Source organism: Elgaria multicarinata, chromosome 3 (assembly GCF_023053635.1).
Source record: "Elgaria multicarinata webbii isolate HBS135686 ecotype San Diego chromosome 3, rElgMul1.1.pri, whole genome shotgun sequence".
NCBI lineage: Eukaryota > Metazoa > Chordata > Lepidosauria > Squamata > Anguidae > Elgaria > Elgaria multicarinata.
The window spans coordinates 98663739-98687287 of record NC_086173.1 but is presented as its reverse complement, the minus strand read 5'-3'; the positions used below and the strand labels follow the sequence as shown (position 1 = coordinate 98687287).

Below are 23549 nucleotides of genomic sequence, written 5' to 3'. Positions count from 1 at the left end.
GCTGATTTGACAACAAAAAGTGACTTTCTAAGAAATCATGGCTATTACTGCTGTTCATGAGATGCCATTTGTTCCTTATCTGTCCTTCAACATTGATTTTCCATGTTTATAATACTTCCCTTGTAGAAAATTGTTATTTCTCAACTTTCATCTTCAGTATATTTCTAAAATAATTACTCATTGCCCTGCCATTAGCCTTGACTGGCTGAGAAGATAATCTGAATAAAATGTATTGCCCAAAACTGGTTTAGATTCTTTAATCATGTCTTATTTACTAATTGTTTTCTTAGATAGATGCTGTCTTTGATTTAATTAATTTGTAAAATATATTTTTAATCTCCCCCAGTAATCAGCATTCTCTGGGTGGATTGCAAAGCTAAAATGCCATACAAACAGTTAAAAATATAAAATATGATACAAATTTTAAAACAATACAAACAATACAGGGGTAGATTAAAAAACTATAAAAATCTAGAACTCTGTCTCTAAAATGCCTGGGAGAAAAGGAAATCTTTGCCTGGCACTGAAAAGATAACAATGTAGGTGTCAGGCGAACCGCTTTGGGCAGGGTATTCCATAAGGGTGTGCCACAACTGAGAACATAAGAGGAGCCCTGCTGGATCAGATCAAGGGTCCATTTAGTCCAGCATTTTGTTCACACAGTGGCCAATCAACTGTTGACCAGGAACAAGATGTCATGGGGTGTGTTGTGTGTTTCCATGAGCTCACAGCCTCTTGGCTGCCACTGGCCTGCTCTAATGTCATCAGCCCCGAATAACATTGATACTGTTATCCATGTTTAAATGGATACTGTTGTTTTATATTTTTGATGGTTTTAAATTTTGTATACTTTTAATGTTCACTGTTTTTAACTTTTGTAAACCATCCAGAGAGCTTGGGCTATGGGGTGGTATATAAATGTAATAAATAAATAAATAAACCCACAAGCCGATAATAGCACTTTCCCAGGCATGTTCCCCAGCAACTGGTGTACATAGGCTTACTGCCTTTAGCACATGCTATTGAGCAATCCCTCTGTCTTATAGCCACCTGCCTAGCTTTCTTCGGCGAGGGCACCTAGAGAAGGGTCTCCGAAGATGACCTAAGAGTCCGAACAGTTACATTCAGGAGGAATCATTACTTTAGAATATTTAGGGCTTTAAAGGTCAATCAACCAATCATATTTATTAGGCAACCAAGTACAGGTTATAGCCAAGGGCTTTAAAGGTCAACACGAACACTTTGAATTGGCCTTGGAAACTGATTGGAAGCCAATGCAGTTCATGAAGCACGTTCATCACATAACATATTGGCCAATCCCAGTTAGTAACCTAGCAGCTCTGTTTTAAACTAACGGAAGTTTCCAAACTGTCTCCAAATGTAGCCCCACATACAGTATTGCAGTAATCCTACTGGGGGGTTAGCAGAGCACGGATAACTGTTGTCGGGCTAACTCTATCCAGATAGGGTTGGAGCTGATATATCAACCTAAGCTGATCAAAGGTGCTCCTGGCCACCAAGGCCTCAATAACAATGATGGATCCAGGACCACCCCCAAGCTGCTCACTTGCAACTCCTTCCAGGACAGGCTAAATACTACTAAATAGATGAACCACCCCTAATAGTATCTCCATTTTATACTACAAAAGAATTAAACAGATAGGGTGGCATTGACACCCAAATAGCTAGATAAATGAAACTTTTGCTGGAATAAAAATGTCTTAAGGAGGTCATGAAAATATCATAAAGAGGAAGCTAGCTAGATCTCTCAGGGCAGAGTGTTCCACAACCTAGGCATCACGTCAGAGAAGGCTCTCTCATGCATCCTTGCTAAATCTACCTCACCTTTACATACAGACAACCCCCCTTCCCATTGCTCTTAAAGGTGGGCAATATCATGCAGGTGGAGATGGTCCTTTAGACATTCTGGTCCTAAACCGTTTTAGGGTTTTAAAGGTAATAATAGGCACCTGGAATAAAGCCAGGAAATGGATCAACCAGTGCAGCCAGAGCAACAATTGAGTAAAATGCTCCACAAGACTAGCCCTAATCAGAACTTTCACTGCATCATTCTACACCAGCTGCAGTTTCTGGATGCTTTTCAAAGTTACCCCCTCTAGTGTATGTTATAGTCATCCAAAATGAGAGGCAACTAAGATGTACGTCACTGCCTTCTCTAGGTATGGGTGGGTTTTCACCAGCCTATGTCGGGCAAAAGTCCTCCATACCTACAGTTGCCACCTGAACATCAAGTAGGAAAGCTTGGGACAAGCAGCACCCCTAAAATGTCATCCTGTTTTTTCAGGTCAAGTGCAACCCCGATCCAAGACAGGCTGAAGCTCTGTTCCATGATTCACATTTTTGCTTACCTTATCTCTATCTTGCCCGCATTTGTCAGTCCATATTCAGTCCTTCACTGATCTCAGACATTGCTTCAGAATCCCCAGAGTCTCCCTGGAACAAAGATGGACAAAGTTTGGTGTCGTCGGTGTACAAATGACACCAACCCTAAATCCTTGGATGAGTTCCTCCTGCATTCAGGCAGGTGATATTCCATGTAACAGAAGCTGATTGGCTTTCTGCATTGTTTAAGCTGATTTGTGACAGCTAGAATAGTCCTTTTTGGCCTAGAACACATTAAGGTTCAACATACTCTGCTTTTTCTTCTGATCTGGTCTAATGTCCACAATATTGAGCTGACATAACCAGTTTCCTCAGAGCATGTTTTAATTCTATACCTACTGCACAGGAAAAAAATATATAATGAAGGAAAGAATGTACTGACAAATTGCAAGATATACTTTTTCTGGGAATAATTAGTGTACTACTCATTCTGAATATATTGTTGGTATTTGGGCTTGCTTTGAAAAAACACATTCTCCCTTTTAAGTTGAGAGATCTATGCAAAACAAAAACTTGCAGAAGTGTGTTTACAAGATCTACAAGAAATCTTTATTGAAATGCATAGATCTTGTTGGACCCTGAGAAGGTGAAGTAGTTAAACTGTACTTACAGTTGGATTATGCCAAGGTGTACCTATTATATCACACCAGTTTTGAGAACAATATATGTTCCAATAGATTAATTTTAGTTCTGAGAAAAGAGTTTTTATAGGATACCTTCTGTTCTCTAGGGACAAAAGTAAGCTTAAGTTACCCTATGCAAATATGGATTTGAAAGCTGCCTTGTACCAGGTTATATCAGTGGACTGTGTAGCTCAGCGTTATTTACCATGAACAACTGTGCATCAAACATTCTCAGGCATGGGTCTTTCCCAACAATGATTCAGAGACCTCTTAACAGAATTGGTATTTGAACTGGGTACTGTAGTCATAGGGTGTACTCTACCATGTTAGGAACTGGGTACTGGAGTTCAGACTGTCTATTTATTTAAGAGTGCAGAACTTCTGATTGGTGTTTGACAATAGGAAAATTTCATACAGAATGGCCTGGTTCACACAATCAAAATAAGCCACCATAGCCGTGGTGGCTTATTTAAATTGTGGCATGTGCCGGACAGGATTTCCATAATCACTGCCCTACCGCAGCTTGTCATGTCATCCAAACCCAGGCAGCATGACTTATTGGAGGGGGAAACAAACTTCCAATAAGCCATGGGCTGTTGTAGGATCATTAGAGAGTTGTTTAACTCTTTAACAAGCCATGTCACCAGGCTTCAGACAACACAACAAGCCATACGCAGGTGGCAATTATAGAAATAGTTCCCCCCACACACCGTGATTTAAATAAGCTGCTGTGGCTTATTTTGATCATGCGAAGCAGCCCAATGAGTAGAACTACAAAGCTAAAACTCATCCTACCTCATAAGCAATCTATCTCTTCAATCTGATTTATCAATTATTCCTTCTGTCCTACTGTATTGAAAACACAAAAATTCTTAACAGGTTTAAATAGTGAACTCTACTAAAAGATGAGCTCTAGAATCTCAGGACTTCTTAAAAACAAACAAACCCAGATAGTATTATTACTACTTCTTCTTTCTCCCAGATCAAGCACTGCAACTAGCAGAAATCTAGCTACCTCTTCAAAATCATCAGCAAGCTCTTGCTCCTCAGTAGTTGCCTCTTCAACCATTACAAATGGTGATAGCAATAACTCCTATGGTTTGAACTGCTCCAGCCTTGGCAAAGGGTAAGAGCAAGAATGTGTCTGCTGTACTTTATGTAACTTCCTCTCTCTTAATACCTTTATACATTCTCTCCTTTATTAAATAAGATTCTGCCCTGGAGGGAGTCCCAGCTCCACTGTTTGCAAGCTAGCTATATATCTCTTTGTCTATTTAGGCAGATATATAAACACACAGATGCACAGAATTTTGAACTGTTCTAGCTTCAGTTTCATGGTGCTGCTGGCATTCCTTTGCCTCTTATTATTCTGTTAAGACATACCTGTTCTGCTCTTTCTTCCATAATAGCCTTTTGTCATGCAACAGCTGATGGGACAACATTGCAGCATACTGTAGTTCACCAAGACCAGCATACACAGGGGTTGGGGGAATATAGTGGACTCTCTAATGTGCTTGTGCACTGATCTGGTTTATTGATTAGTTTTGGAGTTAGCATTGGTGGGATTTAACCCCAGTCTATCTTGGGATAAGTGCCTTATCAAATTCCACAGCTACAAAGTGGCAATGGTGGTATTCCTTGGTTGTAGTAAGAATGAATAATAGATAAAATGTAGTACTGAGTAATAAGAAAGACTAATAGAACTGAAAGGTAAAAGGGAATATAATAAATGGAGAAGACATTGTAGGTACTATATATTGAGGCCTAGTGTTGTATCCAATAATGTCCATCCACCAACAGATTGGCATCCATCAGTGGAACAGATTCCTCATTCCTCTGTGCCCCCCGTCCCATCTACTCCAGAGGTTTGGTGGACTCATGAACAGATTAACCAGGATGGGGATGTCAAGAGGGGAAGGGTCAGTTGCATGAGATGGAGGTCTGGTTTTGCAACATTGGATATTGCCCCTGATTCTTACAGATAGCAGATATGGGGTTAAACCTGTTTCTCAGTTTATACCACTTTAGGCTGCATGTGGAGGCTTCCAAGAGCCCTTTTCCCTGACATTCCATTTTTGTGTGCACATGGAATTTTTTAATGTGAGAGGAGTGTTTATATGGAGCATGTTGTTCAACTTAAGCTTGCTCGCCAGTGGCAGCTGCTCCCTGGAGAAAGAATAACCCAGCCACAATTGATCATCTCCCATTAACATTCAGATTAGACTATCATAATGTGCTCTACATGGAACTGCCTTTGAAAAGTGCCTCAAAAATGGTAGAAATACCTGCACTAAACATTTAATTGGAAAGTTTGCTTTGTCCTAAGTTGGTTTTTGAGAGTTAAAATGCTCACAATGTCTTGTGCCACTTCTTTTTCAGAGGCTCTAGCTACTCTTGCAACTCCTACAACAACAGGGAGAGCCCTCCTCAGTCACAACCTGGCCTATGTGGGCTCAGTAACTTAGGAAATACATGCTTCATGAACTCAGCATTACAGGTAAAGAGCTGGTAGAGTCTGCTTGAAAACTGAGCGTGGGAGACACTACTGCTTGGAGACTCTCTACTTCCATATCTTAACATGTACAATTTGGTTGGGTTTGCATACAGCTTGAAAAGCTGCATAACCATAACTGCTGGAGGAGAATATAGAAAGCTGCCTTATACTGAGTTGGACCATTGGTCCATTTAGTTCTGTATTGTCTATACTGGCTGGCAGGGTTTCACATGAAGATGTGAAACCCTGTCCTGCATGGAGATGCTGTGGATTAAACTTTGGATCATCTGCATGCATAGCATGTGGTCTACCCCTGAGGAATTGCCCCATTTCTCCCCCCCCCAACTAGAGGGGAAGCCTTAGTCTCACTCTTGGTGAGCATCAGAGGCAGAGCCTTTTCAGTGGTATCCCCATAACTTTGGTATTCCCTCCCCAGGAAGGCGTGTAAGGCCTTATTGTTGCTGGTTTTTACAAGAACCATGACACCTAGATACCTGAAACTTGGCATACATATGATGGCAGGTGTGGGGACTTATTTAAGGTGGGGGACTAAATTGCCACCCAATTGCCATCTGTGTGGGCAGAGGTGACATCACTGGGTGTGACCAGGCCTACTGATGTCATCACCGCACCCATTTTACCTTTCCCAGTGCTGAGAAAGGCACAGAGGTCTGTGTCATCCTCTCAGCACAGAGAAAAGGACTCAGCTGGTACTAGGAGGAGCGATTCCTCCTAGCTTTGGTCGAGTCCCCAGCTAAACACGCTGCCCATCTCACTTTTGTGTCTCTTCAGATATAACAGCTGGGATCCTCCTCCACACCAGAACCTCCAATTTTAAAAAAAACCATTCATTTATTTTTAATATATGTACATGGATGTATATATATCCATAGCAGTGAATACACACAAAATGCATATCTGTCAAAAAGGTTTTGAGAATCTACTTACTGCTCCCAAAAAGAAGCTACTACTGGCCATTGTGAAAACATATGTTTAAAAGAGGCATTAGCTGCATTGCATCATCAGCAATTAGCCAAATTAGACAATCCCTTTTTAAAGGGACATTGTGGTGGCCAATAGACACGAAACAAATGCTTTTGTTTAAGACGTAGCCTAAGATCCAGCGATGCAGCAGGTATAGACACCAAAGCAACAATCCACTGGTCCGGCAAAATGGGGCAATCCAGTTCCAGATTCCATTCCAGCTTAAACTGCTATGTATTATATTTATTCACTGATAACAAGTTTTTATAGACATGGATCATGGGTTACATTTTTCTGACCTGCCTCAATAAGCTTCCAGTTACTTGACTTTGAAATTTGAAGGGGGAGCAGCACACAGAGGAATTCCTGCTGTTACCTCTGTTCTGTGAACAGAGGACAAGCCCTGCCCCCCTGGAGGAATCCAAGGAATCTCCATGGGCTGGATGGGGAACCTCTGCAAGTCGAAGGTTCCCCCATCCTGCCTGTATTCAGGTGACCCTAGTGGGGGTGGGGGTGTACCTCAGGGTTATTATTGTAAAGCTTTAATTAATTTTAATTAAATTAAATGTGTTGTGTGTTGAAGCCTGGAATTGGCACTGGGGTAAAAGTTGGTTTTGGCAGGAATTTTCTTACACAGCTCTTGTCTCTGAATGACCTTCTAGTGTTTGAGTAACACCCCTCCACTGACTGACTATTTTTTGGAAGATGAGTATGAAGCTGAAATAAATCAGGAAAATCCTCTGGGAATGAGAGGAGAAATTGCAGAAGCATATGCTGAGCTCATCAAACAGATGTGGTCTGGAAGGCACTCTCACGTGGCCCCCCGTATGTTCAAAGTAAGTAGACTTCTTGTTGGTACAACAAAACAGGTAGAGAAAATAAAATTCTTGGTGTCATATTTACTGTGTGAAGTTTTAATGTCAATCCTTAGGGAAAACTTTCCTTATCTTAAACTTCCTAGCTAAAAAGCTAAGGTTGAACGTAAAATAATTCCAAGCATTATAAGGAATCCCAAATGCTAGTGCAGTCTTCCCTGTCCTGGTACCCTCCAAATGTTTTGGACTTCAGCTCCCATCGGCCCCCGTCAGTATGGCTAATCATCAGGAATGCTTGGAAGGCTGTGTTAGTACATTAATACGTCACTTGGTGTCTTGACATTAACGCTGTTGGTAGAACAGCGCTGTTGGTAGAAACAAAGTCGAATAGAGCCTCCTGCATTGAATTCTGCAGAACTGAGGCCACTGTTACTGCTTTTACTGCACACAGTTTACAAGCAGCTTTGCTAACTGCATTTTCCTCTTTATATTTTTAATTTTAGACCCAGGTTGGCCGATTTGCTCCTCAGTTTTCAGGGTACCAGCAACAAGATTCCCAAGAGCTCCTGGCCTTTCTTCTAGATGGTTTACACGAAGATCTAAACAGAGTAAAGAAGAAACCCTACTTGGAGCTGAAGGATGCTAATGGCAGGCCTGATTCGGTACAATCTAAATGCAGTCTTTTGCTTGGAGTTAAATTGTAGTAATAAAAGCATAAATGGAGAACAATCCTTTTTACCTGTCCTCTTACTGAGGATATACGTTTCTTCTTCCTTTTAGTAATCTAATCCATTTTCTCCTTAACACCATGTTCCACCCAGTCTCTCACTTATTAAGATTGAATGCATAGGGCTGGTTTGGGCGTAATGACCCTGTTCAGACGACAGGCTAAGCCATGGTAATTTAGCATTTCGAGCTAAACATTATGTCTGAGCATGTCATGTGAACCATGGCTTAGCGTGTTGTGTGAAACATCCCTAACCATGGCGGCTACATAACCATGGTTTAAACATGCTCACTAACCATTTGCTGTAAAAAGGGTTAGTGGCATAACCATGGCTTAGCATGTTGTCTGAACAAGCCCAATGTTGTTCAACCATGGTTTAGCATTATGTGCATGAGTCTTAACAAGCCTTGGGCTCACTTACTTCTCTCCCTCTCCTTGGAAGCATGTGTTTGTTATAAATTAACCAGAGTTCCTTTTTATGTCCTGACTTGGGGAACTCTTGGTAATTTAAAATAACTTGAGTTTGTTTGTATTAACAACTCATGATTGTAAACTACAGTTTGATCTTGACTTGTTTGAACAAAATAGTTTAAACTGCCTAGATTTCCCCAAATTTGGATATAATCAGGAATTCAGCTCAGTTTAAAAGCAAGCTGAAGTTTGCCATGGCTTGTGCACATAATAACTGGTTTCTGTCTGAATAGTTCCATAGATTCTTCTTCCTGTTATCTTGAAGTCTTTTGTTATCTCAGTTAAGGAATCAATAAAAGGTATACGCCAAACAGATTCATTTATTTGTTTAATTTCTATCAACAATTGTTAGAAATTGCAATAATACAATTACAATAAAGCATAGTAAAATACAAAAAATAAAAGACACATCAAGCATCAATAAAAACAACCAGTTACAACCAACATATTTACAAGTCAGCTTTTGGGCCAATGTCCTTTCTAAATAAAAAGGAGTTCCAGAGTCTTGGAGCAGCACTGAGAATGCCCTCCCCAGAACTCCTGCCAAATGTGCTTCAGATGTTGTGAGCTGTCCTGCTTTGGGTGGTTTAGGCTCTGTCCTGAGACAATCTAAGAGCAAATCTGTTTAGCAAAGTCAGTAGGCAAGCAACGATCAAAAGAACAGTATTGCCAGTCCAAAAGCAGAAGTCAGCAGCATGAGACTGGGAGCTTTCAGGGTACTGGGAGCTGAAATAAGGTTTTGTTCCAGCAAGCAGTAGGCCTCAACTGAGAGTTTATAAGCTGGAGCTTCCAGAGCCCCATCCAAGATTCAGCTGTAGCACATCAGAGGCACTTTGTGAGTTGCGTAGGGCTTTGTAGGCTTTCTGGCACCTGCCTCAGGTTGTTGCACCATACCCTTTTTAGTCTTCAAGACATTTTGTACTTCAGTAGCCTTCCCTTTATGACAAAGCTCTGCCTGCAGAACTTAAATATGATTTAGTTCAAATGTTTAACATACTGTCTGCTTCTCTGTAATCTGTTTTCCTTTTATAGGTGGTAGCAAAAGAAGCTTGGGAGAACCATCAGTTGCGTAACGACTCTATCATTGTAGATATTTTTCATGGTCTCTTCAAATCCACATTGGTCTGCCCCAAGTGTTCTAAAATTTCGGTGACTTTTGACCCGTTTTGCTACCTAACCCTTCCATTGCCCTTGAAGAAAGATCGACCCATGGAAGTGTTCTTCGTCTTTGCAGATCCTCAACGCAAACCTACTCAAGTAAGTAGAGATGTTTGGGTCAGTCTTTGCCAGTAACATAGTCTGCTTCAAGAGAGACTGGTTAGTCCACTAAAAGAGTTCCATCTTCATGAATCTCCCTTTAAAAGCAATGGTAAATATGCATGCAGAGCACTGGGATGATTTTCAAAAAAAATCAGTTGAAATCGGGGGGGGGGGGGTGGCTAGTAGTTTTCCCCTGCCTAGGGCCACAGACACATTTTAGGGAATACACTGGCCAATATCTTAATATCCCAGATAAAAAAATCCATATGGAGTTGGGTTTATATGTGTTTTGAAACAGAACAATGAAATTTTAGTTTTATGATTTCATTTGCAGGTAGTTATTCAATAATATTGAAAAGTGACTATCTATGGGATTGAGTGTTTTGTACTTTAAGGGTGCAATCATGTTTAGGGAGTGAAAATCCGTACAACTCTCAGCATTCACCAGCAAATGTGTATAGGTTTGCACCCTAAGGAACGGATTTTTGGGGTATACATTTTGTGTGTTTGTACATGCATATGTACATATTCTGCAGTTGCAAAATAGGTGGGGCAGTTTTCGCGTAACTTAGAATATTTTTGTGAAAGGGAAAAGAATGCAACACAAGCTTTTCTTGGTGGAAAATTCTACAGGTACTGGAGAAGAGGAGCAAGGAGATCTGTTGGGTAGAAATCCATTCTGTTCCCATTTTAAAGTGAACCAATGTAGTTTGCACTTCATAAACCAATACGCAAGCGGAAACAAAGTTGTACTGCAATATTTGCAGTTTTCCCAATTTTGTGATGCAGTTCTCTGAACAAAAAAAGTAGATGGTTATAAATGTAATGAAATAAAATAAATCACCTTGAGAACCATTTGATTGAAATGCAGAGCATAAATCTTCAATATTTAAAAACCTTGCACCAATGTGAAGATACCATCATAGCAGTGAATAAAACTAGGCTTACGTAAAATATTTATATCCTACCTTTTTATTGCATATAGCAGACCCCAAAAGCTTACAATCAACGTTATGTAAAATTTCAATAGAAACTACTAAACGAAAGCAACAATTTACATAGGAGTGCAGGAATCAGAAATCAAGCAAGCCCATAAGGCCACCAGAACATAATCATCTTTACCTGGCATTTAAATGACATAAGGGAGAGCACCAGCTTTGCATTCTGGGGTAAGAAGGGACAAAAACTGGGTACCACTGTGGAGGACGCCCTCTCCTGCATATCTACCAACTGAGCCTCTTAACAGTGGTGGGACACAGCCAGTTCCTCCCCCGATCATCTGAGTAGGTAAGCAGGACTGTGTGGGAGGCTGACTTTAAGTATCTTGATCCAAAGCCATTTAGAGCTATAAAGGTAATGACCAGCATTTCAAATTTGAAATGGACTGGGAGCCAGTGAAGCTTATGTATGACCCGAATAAGTGGCCCTGGTCAAAACCCAAACTGAGCCATTTTGTGTCAGCTGAGGACCTCACTGTCTCACCTACTCAGACTTGAGTGGCCCGAGCAGGAGTGAAGGGGTGGTTTCCCTCTAGCACACAAATGTGGCATAAGACTCCTGACTCCTGGATTGGCCGAGAGGCTTGCAGGCTAGTTGCCTGGAGACAGAGCGATTAGATTCCCACACTTTCAAGTGCAGATCCTGGGAGGGGTGAGTTACCCAATCTTAAATAAAAAGGCCCTAGTTTACCCAAGCTCTGGCGCATGAGATGTTATTTCCTCTCTTCTTCCTCTATCCGCAATTCTCTGCCCTTTCAGTATCAGAGCTGATTACTGGTGCAAATCCTTGTGTCTAGAATTGTGTTCCTTGGCTGATTTTATTTTGCCTAGTGAAACTTTAATGTTCTGTTTATTTCTAGTACCGGGTAGTGGTGCCAATGATGGGGGGTGTATCTGACCTGTGTGATGCACTCTCAAAACTCTCTGGGATCCCTGCAGAAAATGTAAGGATAAATAATGATGGCTGAAAAATAAAATTTTGTACAAAAATGTTATTAGGTAGAATTCGTGTTTTTAAAAACCCTTTAAGGAACATTTTAAGAAGTTGGCTTGACACTACGTAGCTTTCTTAGGAGAAAACAATTTTTCTCTAGATAATAGGTATGTTTTTTGTTTGTTTTTTACTAAATCAACTTCTAGTCAGCAAGGAGTATGAAAGCTTTGGCAGAACCTGCGTCACCACACAGAAAAATAAAGTAGCTTATTTTCTGCTGTATAAAGATAAAAGTAGGTTAAATGTTAGCATTTAGCAATTTTCTTAATATAATCGTATATATGTCTACATTAGACACATACAACATTGACTAGAAGAGGCTGCAGATCGTTTGAATTATTAAAGATCTTTCTTAAATCCTGTTGTTACTTTTATTTAATTATTTGATGTAATTTAACTTGCATTTCTTAGTCACTTTTTGGCCCAAATAGGATCTCCAAGGCAACTTACAGTTTTAAAACTTACATTAAGCGTTTTTTTTAAAAAAAAAATCACAGAGGAGAAAATCTTTAACAGAATGTGGTGTTAATATGCCACACTCTTTGCTGCTCGGAAGCCTCTGAACTCGGAGGCTGCCGAGATTCCTATGCCCTGCTGGGCTGAAGCTGGCGGAGTGGGAGGAGCAGCAGAGGCAATCTTTACATCCCCATCCACTGATCTTTGCTCTTTTTCCCTAGACAGACTTTTCAGCCTGTCTAGTGAGGGCCTTTTGAGGGGGAGGGAAGAAGGCTCAGGATCTCTCTGGCTTCCTCCCCTTCACACTCATCAGAACACCCCTTCCCCTCCTCCAATGTCTCTTCTCTGACCTTGGAGGGCAGCAGGCACAGTTCTTTCCACACCACCTGCAAGAGCAGAGAGAGGGGAGGTCAGATCTCTGACTCCCCCTCTTCCAAAGTTGGGGCGCTATTTCTGCCCTTAGGCAGGTATTTCCGAGCAATCCTTTAGTCCCTGGGACACTCTTTGAGGGACCATAGACTTGCCCTCTCCAAATACTAAAATGCCATGTGGAACAAAGGTGGAACAGCGTGCCTGTTCAGCAAGGCTAATGATTCTGAGCACAACTTCTAAAGGTTTGTAAAAGTTTCTGTTCAGGATATGTTGTGAGGGATCAGATTCTGGTTCCTGCATGTTAAAATGTTTGTCCATGCTGAAATGTAGATTATACCAACAGTCCATTTATCTTTTAATGCATATTTCAGGAGGTAGTGATAGTAACTGGGGTGAAAAATGTCTTGCAAAACTCAGGAGCTGTTGAGATTTTCTAGGAATGAAATTACAGTGGGAAGATAGAATCCTGTTCTTGTTTGCTTTGTCCCCACTTATTCCCTGCTACGTACCTCAGTCTTCGCTTGAGCTCTGCGAGCCAGGCTACACTGTAAGTGGTGGAGTAGCAGGAAAAAGAAGAAATTAGAAATTAAGGGAGGTAAGAGGAGGCTGTTCTGCTTAATTGGTCTTTTAAGCCGCTGGCAGAGAACTCCCTCAACATTGCACAGTACTGAAAATGCCTCGGAAATTATTTCTCACTTTACTTGAGCTGTAGTTGAGTTAGGCTTGTCATATTTTGATTATTAGTATGCTGTTCTAACTTCCTTCCCCAACTATTTGCTGTTTTAGATGGTGGTGACTGATGTTTATAATCACCGATTCCACAAAATTTTCCAAATGGATGAAGGCTTAAGTCATATTATGCCAAAGGACAACATCTTTGTGTGAGTAAACAGCTCTTTCAAAAGGATAGAAAATGGAAAAATGGGCTATGCTACACACATGTTTGGCCTTATAAAAGATTATAAGGGTTCCCAAAACTTATAAGGGTGATTCAAGAGTTTTTACATTGTGGTGTTTGCTGCCCTGATCAGATGAAATGTACCCCCTCCTACATACTGTTTACTTAGTGACTTTTGGAAGGTATATTTGTTGTCTTTTTTATGGGATCTTATTTTTGGGGGGATTTTTTTAATTGTCTAACTATGCTGACACCAATAGATTCCAGCAAACAGTTTCAGTCACATTGGGAAATTAGGCATGGAGAACATGTGACATCTGGAAGCTAAACCTAGTTAAAATATTAGCAGTAACCCCAGCTCACTTCTCCCATCCCCCTTTCTCCCAATATCCAATGTGTGTATAGGCATTAGTTGCTGAAAATGCGTCACATGCATAGCTCTGTAAAGGTCTGCATAATTGTAATGTTTGGGGATAAACTGTGTGTGACCACTACTTTGTACTTACCTTGTCTTCTGGAAACATGCTAATGAAGCTACTTCTGTAGTAATGACTTGGTTAGTTTGGAGCATGTTTGGTGCCACATTTTAGGCATTGTATTTAGGTGTCCTAACAGGCACAGCCTTTTTTACTGTAATGATAGCTGTGAGAGTGTGTGTGTGTAATAAAATCTTTAAGAAAGACTACCTGCATGAAACAAATTGCAACTGCTAAGTGTAAAAATGCATTCTAGGACTTTGAATGGGGCTTTGGTGCACAGATGCAAATTTCTCAGATTTTGTGTCTAGAAAAAGATAAGTAACAATGTATTAGTATAACTTTGGGGGTTGTATTGTGTATTTGGTATTGGAACTATGAGTACAATTAAGTTTCTAATAATTGCATGAGGGTACAAATACTTGAATCTCATAACTATATCTGCGTTCACCTGACCTTTGCTTCATACAAGTTTTTTTTTATATATATCTAGTTGGCCCACTGACTTTGTTAGATGTTCTTTAATGGATTATTGTTCTCCCTTTCTTCAATAGTAAACTTTAAATTGGGTAATCCTCAGTAGGATTGTGAAATGAAATTAGGGGATTTATTTGTGTGCGCGTATGGTGAAGTGATTATGCTATGCATTCAGTTCTTACAAAAAGTCTTGGCTGTAGATATCAGGACAAGGGTTTACTAGATAGACTTAGAACAATGTTATAGTGGCTTGTTTGTCAGGAAAAGGTCCAGATTCAGTCCTTGGCATCTCCAGGTAGAGGTGGGGCTCCTTTCTGAAACACTGAAGAGCTGCTGCCAATCAGTGTAGACGATACTGAGCTAGGTGGACCAGCGGTCTGACTCACTATAAGCCAGCATTCTGTGTTCCTATGGAATGACCTTTACATTCAAAAACAAAGTATGATACAGCTCCTGCAAGAAAGGAATGGCTCTTATTAATATTAAGTGCTTGAATAAATCTTGACATCTTGTTCCTGCACAGAATATTTGTATGATACTTATTTTAAAATATTTATGCAACTGTTCAAATACATTTCAAAGCAATGTACAACGTAAATATTTAAACTGCAACAATATTAAAACCAACCATTATAAATAAGAGTAGAAGCAGTATCAGTTCTGGTTTTGCATTCTGAAAGAGCAGATACCACTCAAGTAGTTTAGATTGTTCAGTAGATGGAAAGTTAGTAGCCAGAAGTTCCAAAGTACTTCATCAGAAATCCAAATTCTGTACAAATTTTATTTATTTATTTATTTGTTACATTTTTATACCGCCCAATAGCCGAAGCTCTCTGGGCGGTTCACAAAATTTTACTTGCTTTTTCAAATTCTTTTTATGAATATTAAAGGAGGATGAATAGGTTATATTTCACAGGATAATATATAGGGACTTCGTTTCGTGAAGAGATACTATGGAGAATGAGAAAGGTCCACCAAGATTATTGGCTTTCTGTCTGTGTAGCAGACTATATCTTCAAATTCAAGTTGCCCCACAACCATAAATGTTACTTAAAAACAACAACAACCCATGCTGTTCAAAAATAATTAAATTCAGGAGCAACTTCAAAGGGACACTTTCCTCTGTGGAATAATTCTTGGGGAAATACAATGGGAACACATTGCATTCAGACTGATAACCCATATAAGCGGGAACAAGTGGCAATCTAGTACCTTGCTTACAGATCATTTTTTTGCTTCGCCTTACGACTTTTAAAATGCTTGTTCCTATGGGATCCTTTCACATGTACTTCAAGATTTTCATATTCTGTAAGTTAGGTGCAGTTGTGGCCTAATAGATTTCTGGTACTCTGTTTGAATGTCATGACTTTACAGTTTTATCAGAAATGCAAGAATATGAGAGGTCTATAACAAATCTGAGCCTTCATATCCAACAAGAAAGGCAGAGCCAGAGTAAGATAAAAGTACAGAAACAATTTTTACTGGGGTGTTTTTTGTTTTTTGTTTTGGTGGTAACATACTTGTGAGGTTTGGCTGCACTAAAATAAATACTAGTACAGGGGTAGGCCACCCACAAGCACATTTGTCATTTTTTTCTGAGGCCTAACTTGTCATTTCTTTCATGGGAGTTTCTCTCTTTTTGCCCCCCCCCCCCCAATTTCCTGAATCCTCTCTTCTTGGCACCCTTTTGCCCAAACATGCATAATTTATGCAAATTTGCATAATTTATGCAAATTGTAAATGAAATTTGAATAACTGCACAAATCACAGCTGAAATTTGCGTAAATCACTCAAATTGCATGCCACAGTTTCTGGTATTTATTTATATAATTAAAAAAGAAAAGGAGAGAGACCATGAGATTGTCGAACTTAAAAGGGCCAGATTCCACAGCAATAGACATCTTTCAGCAGATATGACCCTCTCCCTGAACAAATCCTTTTAGACATCGTATTTCAAAGTAGCCAAATGGGAGATCAAATGGTCTGTGATGGATCAGGCCAACGGCTTATCTAGTCCTTTATTCTGTTCCCACAGCAGCAAACCAGATGCCTATGGGACATGAGAGTAATAGCACCCTTCTGCTTCTCTTCCCCAGCAGCTGGGATTAGGTAGCACCCTGCCTCCAATACGGGAAGTAAATAGTCATCTTGACTAGTAGCTTTTGACAGCCTTGATAGCCTTATCTATGAATTTGTCTAGCCCCTTTTAAAGCTATCTGAGTTGCTGCCCATTGTACATCTTGTGGTAGCGAATTCAATAGTTTATGAATTGTGTGAAGGAATACTTCCTATTACTGTTTTACTCTGTACAGCACCATGTACATTGATGGTGCTATATAAATAAATAATAATAATAATAATGTCCCACCACTGAACCTCATACACCACGTAGCTTTGTGAATGTGGAATTCTTTCAAGCCTTTTAAGTTCATTTACTATTCCAATTAACAAAGAGAGGTTAAAGGGGATGGGGGGGGGGAGGCCCACAGATGACCAACCCATGTATATGTGACTTAAAATGTAGGTGCCAGTATTTTTTTTTCCTTCTGTGGGTGCTTCTGGCTTCAGATTGGGAGTGATTTAGTTTTAGAAAATGGCAAAGGTGAAAGGGTTAACTTTCTCCCCCAGTGTCACTATAGTGATCAAAATTGGATCCTCCTCAGCAGCTCCTTTTCAATGAGAGGGGGAAAAATTGGGGAGCCAGTCGGTGATCTGCACCTTATCTGTTTGGGACTTTTGTTTCTTCTATCATGATGGTGGGGCCGGAGGGGATTGCTTTTGAATTGTGACACTTTGGATTGTGATACTACATTGCAAATGCTAGAAATAACTCTTTCCCCGTGTCTTGCAGCTCGCAGATACAAGACTGAAATCACCAACATTAATCTCCCCTTTGAATTCCTCTCTAGGTCTATCATGTAACTTAGTTGTTATTGGAGGGAGGGCTTCCTGAGTGCAAGGAGGATGTACAGTTTGAATTGAGAATGTACAAGACCGTTTAGCAGTGCTGCTGTCTGGAATCAGGAGTTCCAAGGGAAGATGCTTCTCCTGCTGAAAGTTCACTTGACAGATTGTAATAAAGGTGATCTGCAAATCAGTTTGACAAATTTGCATCAACATGGGCTGCTTGTGCTGAATTCCCTCAGGCTAAACTAAAAGGGGCATTCAGCACACAGTCCAGCCACTTACTATCTTTTCCCCTTAGGTCCCATGATGTCCAGCCCCCACTAGGCTCCTGCTCCGATGTAACGCCCCAGCATGCACCATGATGGTGATATCACATCACCCAGGATCCTGCTGGAGCATGGAGCCAGCCTACAAGGGGTCAGGTAAGTGACTCGTATCAAACTGCAATGCACAGTTTTTCTTGGGTTTTCCCCCCTCCCCCATTTGGTCTTGGGAGATGAGACCTAAGAGATGTAATAAATATGCTTGACTGCCTCTGTTCTCTTAGCCTGGATGATAGAGGCATTCAGCATATATACTGAATTGATGAAACTTTGCCAAAATGGTTTGCAGGTCATCTTTAGCTTACAGAAATGTGTGAAACTTCAGCATCGAATGCCATGTATTCTCATGTCAGCTGCTTTACTGTTGCTTACTTTGCACTGTGTTTTATTCAGAAGTACTTGGAACTGATAGAAGAAGGAATGGCTATGGAAATTTTGGATCTAGCTTCTGGAAAATGAGATTTATCTCACCCCTTCTTTGTTTCATCTCTAGAAATAGCCTGTGTTTGATTATGTTATTGGGGAAGTACAGCTATAAACTAGGATAGAATATAACCCTAGAAATGTCCCTTAAACTGATTCTGCTTCAAGATGTACATTCTGCCCTGTGCTTTAGAGGTAGCTCTGGAAAGGTTGTAGTGTCTTTTCATACATGCCCCGCCGCTGCCTAGGTGTTGTTCATTAATCTGCTTGGTGGAAAGATGGCTTATGTGGTATTTAAAATGTATGTAATAAAATGCTGACAGCAGGTGTTTCTAAGAAAAGCAGTTTGGGTGTGGTGGGGCTTCACAAGGGGAAGTGTGGAGAAGGGTATGTCCCCCTCCCTGGTTTTTTACTGCACTGCTACCCTGCCCCTCGTGCGGGGTTGCATTTGTATATTTTTCAGGTTAAGCACATCTTCTCTGCCACTCCTCCACAGTATAATGCCCAAAGGTGCTTTTCCTCAAAGAAACTGTCAGGATTTTATTACATGCATTTGCAAGTAATGTGTAATTCATTCTTGGAAGTCTGCAAGAAAGTGTTTATTCAACGTAATTCCTATTTAGGAAGGTGTGATTCCCCTGAACTATTCTTATGTCCACACTAATCTCAGATTGAAGCTGTTGAGTATGATATCAAAGAGCATAATGTTTTGATCAGGAAAAGGAAAGGAAAGGAACCTCTCGTGCAAGCACTGAGTCATTACTGACTCTTGGAGGGACGCCAGCTTTCGCTGACGTTTTCTTGGCAGGCCTTATAGCGGGGTGGTTTGCCGTTGCCTTCCCCGGCCATGATTACCTTTCCCCCAGCTAACTGGGTACTCATTTTACCGACCTTGGGAGGATGGAAGGCTGAGTCGACCCGAGCCGGCTGCCTGAAACCAGCTTCCGCTGGGATCGAACTCAGGCTGTGGGGAGAGTTTCAGCTGCAGAAACTGCTGCTTTACCGCTCTGCGCCACACGAGGCTCATTTGTTTTGATCAGAGTATTCCCTAAATTGAAACTTCTTTGGTTTAAACAGGTGGGGAAAATTAGTTGCATGACAGCTCTTGAATTTTGAATCCCTCTCCTTTCCTGGTTTAACAGTTGTTGCACTCCATCTAACCAGCTTGTCACATGAACAGTATTCTATTTAGGGCTGTCGCGGCAGTGGAGTTAACACTAGCAGGGAGTTGTAACATGCATATATGTAGAGGTGCAGTTGTTTTCTGATACAATATTAATAGGACTAGAAAAATCTGGCTGAATGCCCAGGCACCAAAATGTAGAGGTACAGTAAAAAGAATGCCTCCCTATTTACACACAGTGACTGTATACTTAGGGCTCCATCCAACAAGCGTTTTTTTGCACGCTCATTACTGGGCAGTCATGGATTTTTTGCAGGTCCCTCACATGACGTCGTCTGCCTCCTGCACGCATTCCTCCCTTTCTGGCCTTCCTTGCACCACAAGAAAAACCACAGAAGGTCCAAAATATTTTTAAAACCGGAAGTTGCTGCTCTCTCCTGCCGTGTGCAGGAGAAGCAGCTTGATTAGAACGCCCGACTGAATGGCCCTTGTGCTCGTTGTTTACTTCCTGTTTTGAAACAGGAAGTGACTGAGCAACGAAACCAGGACCGGAGAAGCGATGGTAGGGAGCGTGTTTTCCCACATGTGATGGAGCCCTTAGTTACATACAAGTGGTCTTTCACAGTGAGGGGTGAAGAGCTTTCTTTATAGTAGCCTTAGTAGCTACAATGCCTATGCTTTGCTAGTCAGAGAACTGGTGAAAGATCACTGCAAGACATCACTCTTGCTTAGGGTCATTGCTTATATATGGGATGTGATAGTAGATGGGATGCTTTTCACACAATGCACAATTTGCAGGGGGTGTTAAGGGAAGAAATGAGAAGAGAAAGTTTATTCTGTCCCCTTTAAAGCTGTGGCTGAGTGAACAATTTTCAATTCCTTCCCTTTCTGCCCCAGATGAGTCTTGCATGTCTTTTCCTTATCACCATGGCTCCTGTACTCTTCTCTAGGTTTCCTTCCTTCTCTGCCTTATTCTGACCCCACTCCTCACCCCCAGATCTTTATGCACCCTAAACAACTGGCTCTTCTTGGCTCCTCAAGCAGTCTTTCTTGTTTCAGTTCTAAATATTTTATCCAACTTAGTCCCATACTGAATAAAGGAGAATGTTCTGTATTAGCATGAGTGTGTGAAATCTTAGAAAAATCCCCAAAGCATCACAGCAGGCTGGCTAGATAAATCTCTTCATGGCTCTAGTTGTTTAGGGCTCTAGCAAATGCACAAGTTATTGTTTTAATTTAATATCTTTCCCCTGATCTTGCTCCTTTAAAAGATTAATCTTTCTTTCAAGCTTTTGAAGGCCTTTATGTTCCCATGGAATTGGGCTGGGATTTACTCAGGAGCAATAATACGAATATGTTTCCATAAAAGGATAATACACAGAGTATAGTAAAATGCTTATTTCACTAAGCACTCAATCTAGTCACCACAGGACTGATTGTATGCGCACAGCTATATCTTTTTAGATTGCAAACCAGCAGGCAGACCACCATCAACATAGTACTTTTTTTTTAATACTTCATGATACCCAGCTTGCTTAGCAAAGGAGGAAGTGAAGATTCTGCTCAGGCATGAGGTTAATATCTACTGCTTATGTAAGAACTGTGATGCCAAACGTTTGAGAACATTATCTCTGTAGAGTATATGACTTTCCTAAATGTGAGTGCTTAAGACTAGCATGATGCTCCTCCCAGCTCTGTAAAGGATTTTAATTGCTCACTTTCTCTCTCTCTCTCTCTCTCTCTCCTGCAGATATGAAGTTTGTAAGCCAACTGAGGATGGTGTTGAATGCGTCACTCTTTCAGTTTACTTCAGAGAAAAGAAAGCGAGACAATCCAGTGCTACTTCAGGGATTGTTCTGTATGGTCAACCACTACTCATAGCTATACCCAAACACAAGCTCACCCTAGAGTACTTATACAGTGTTATATTGGAGCGGATTGGGTGAGTACAGGTCTCCTCTAAGGCACAACAGTTCACTCATTTGTAAATGCAGTCATACTTATGTTTCCATGAAGAGAAGCTGTAGTTTGTTTTTGGGTTGTGAACTGTGGGTTGTTCGTGATTAACAAACCATGATTTGTTAGCACGGCTGGGTTCACACAACACAACAACCCATGGTTCAGCGACAACCCAACTCAACCCATATTGTGTTGTTTTCTAGATTGTATTGTTGCATCATTAACAGTGTTTCCCTTTTCCACATTTGTGGATTGGGCATTATTACCCCACTGGGTTCATTAAAGCTGTTGACTTTTTCACAACCCCTTCTGTATATTAATTTTAATATTAGGTCAGGGGTATATATTTATTTCATTGAACCATTTAGACACTGTTTCATCAAGGAAGATTTTATGTCACAGACACTCGTTTTTCTGGGGGATCCACTCCGACACTTGTTTTCTCAGTGAGAGTTCCTCTCTTTGTTTCTTACCACTTTTTAAAAAAGCCATCTAAGCTAGCAGTCCAGCATTCTGTTCGCACAGTGGCCAACCAACTGTTGACTAGGAACCCCCAAGCAGGACATAAGTACAACAGCACCTTCCCGCCCATGTGTCCCAGAAACCAGTGTACATAGGCTTACTGCCTCTGGTACTGGAGGTAGCACATAGTCATCTGGTAGCACATAGTTGTTGTAAACTGCCCAGAGAACTTCGGCTGTGGGGCGGTATATAAATGTAATAAAATAAATAAATAAAGATAAATCAGGGCTAGTAGCCATTCATAGCCTTCTCCACCAAGAATTTATCTAACCCCCTTTTAAAGCCATCCAAATTGGTGGCCATCACTATATCTTGTGGTAGCGAATTCCATAGTTTAGCTATGCACTATGTGAAAAAGAACTTTCTTTTACTTATCTGTCTTGATGTTTCCAGTGTGTGTGTGAGAGAATGTTAATTATACCGTACCACTCATTTTGTTATTCTTGTGTGAATAACATTAACAGTAAATCAATACAAAGCTATACCGATATGTGGTGACTCAAACTTTCAAATCCAGTCCCACAGCTTCTTGCTTTTGACTTATTGTAGCGTCTCAGTTTTCAAGAAAATGTGGGACTTAAGGGTACTTTTATTTCATACCTGTGTGTCAGTGGGTTGTTCTGTGAGCATCCCATACTGTGTAACTTGTTTGTCAGGGTGGGCTATTGTGTGAACTCACCCATTATTGTGAATGACTTTAAACCATTACTGACCTATGAATAAAAACAGTAAAACTTGTGCCACTCTTCAGAATGGATAGTGAATGAACATTATGGGGTTTCCCCCCTCCTAATTGTGTTTTGCTATTTTTCCTGACTCCCTAATAATGTACATCTGGTGTCAATGTTTAATCCAAAAACAATTTGTTTCAGCCGCTATGTAAAAATTCCTTTGAAGGAAGAATATTCTGATGAATGTCCAGACAGTGAGACTTGCAATGGCTCCAGCAGTGTGACTGAAGGTAAATTCTCCTAAGAGAGGTATTATTTAAAACAAAAAATGGGTTCAGTAAGTTTGGGGTTTTTTTGTAGACCCACAGGTAAATTCTTGTTGACCATTCAGGTATGGTACCCCACAGGGCTTTGGTCAAAGCTTGCAGGGCTTTAGATTATGGTCCTGATATGTGGCGAAATATAACTTCTTAAAAGTCAAGAAGGGATATTTTGAAGGAGCTGCTGCTGCTGCCTAAAAATTAGACACTAATCCTCCTTCCCATGCAACCTTTTGTTCTTTTCTAATGTTCTTCATAAAACATAGCATGTATATGAAATGTTGCAACTTAAAACTCTGTGGTCTCGATCTCAGACACAGGCTTCTTCCATTCCTTTCCTTAATGACCACAGTTCACTTTTCATTTTGCTTTTAAAAAATTAATTTAAGGTGTTTTGTTCTGGGTTTTATGGTATTTTATCTTGTACACCACTCCGAAATTTTGAATGGGGAGCGTTACACAAATATTGTAAATAAATAACCACATATCTCCCAATGTTGCAATTTTTAATCAGTTGCTCATCAGTTTTTCAGGCACAAGGTGTTGAATAGGCTAAAGGGGGCTAATTACGTTGAACAAAGAGAGTGGGAAGCAATATTTGAAATATATTCCAGGTGAGGTTGAAGAGATGGAGCATCAGAATGGAGAGGAAGAAAGCAAGGAAAAAATGTCAGAACCAGATCCCTGCCAGTCAGAAGACTTCATCCAGGATGAGCTGGGAAAAGAGGGCCACAGAAAGCGTCTCTTCACCTTCAGTCTTGTGAATTCCTATGGGACATCTGAAATAAACTCCCTTACCACAGAGGGGAAAATCCTCAAATTGAGTTGTAGGTATCACCTCTAAATCTCATTC

At 40.6% G+C, this 23549-nt stretch overlaps 1 protein-coding gene across 4 annotated transcripts in view; it reads left to right on the top strand.

Annotated features, from left to right (window-relative positions):
• USP4 (ubiquitin specific peptidase 4) overlaps window positions 1-23549 on the top strand; it is a 41497-nt gene that overhangs the window by 9466 nt on the left and 8482 nt on the right. The window contains exons 7-16 of one of the 4 annotated variants that reach the window (XM_063121061.1): window positions 4009-4152; window positions 5415-5523; window positions 7167-7340; window positions 7823-7981; window positions 9550-9774; window positions 11636-11719; window positions 13384-13478; window positions 20975-21166; window positions 22578-22666; window positions 23311-23523. In XM_063121061.1, the coding sequence (XP_062977131.1) occupies window positions 4009-4152; window positions 5415-5523; window positions 7167-7340; window positions 7823-7981; window positions 9550-9774; window positions 11636-11719; window positions 13384-13478; window positions 20975-21166; window positions 22578-22666; window positions 23311-23523 (1484 nt within the window). Of the gene's footprint in view, window positions 1-4008; window positions 4153-5405; window positions 5524-7166; window positions 7341-7822; window positions 7982-9549; window positions 9775-11635; window positions 11720-13383; window positions 13479-20974; window positions 21167-22577; window positions 22667-23310; window positions 23524-23549 lie in introns of all 4 variants that reach the window. The other 3 variants (XM_063121060.1, XM_063121063.1, XM_063121062.1) reach the window with 3 other exon arrangements.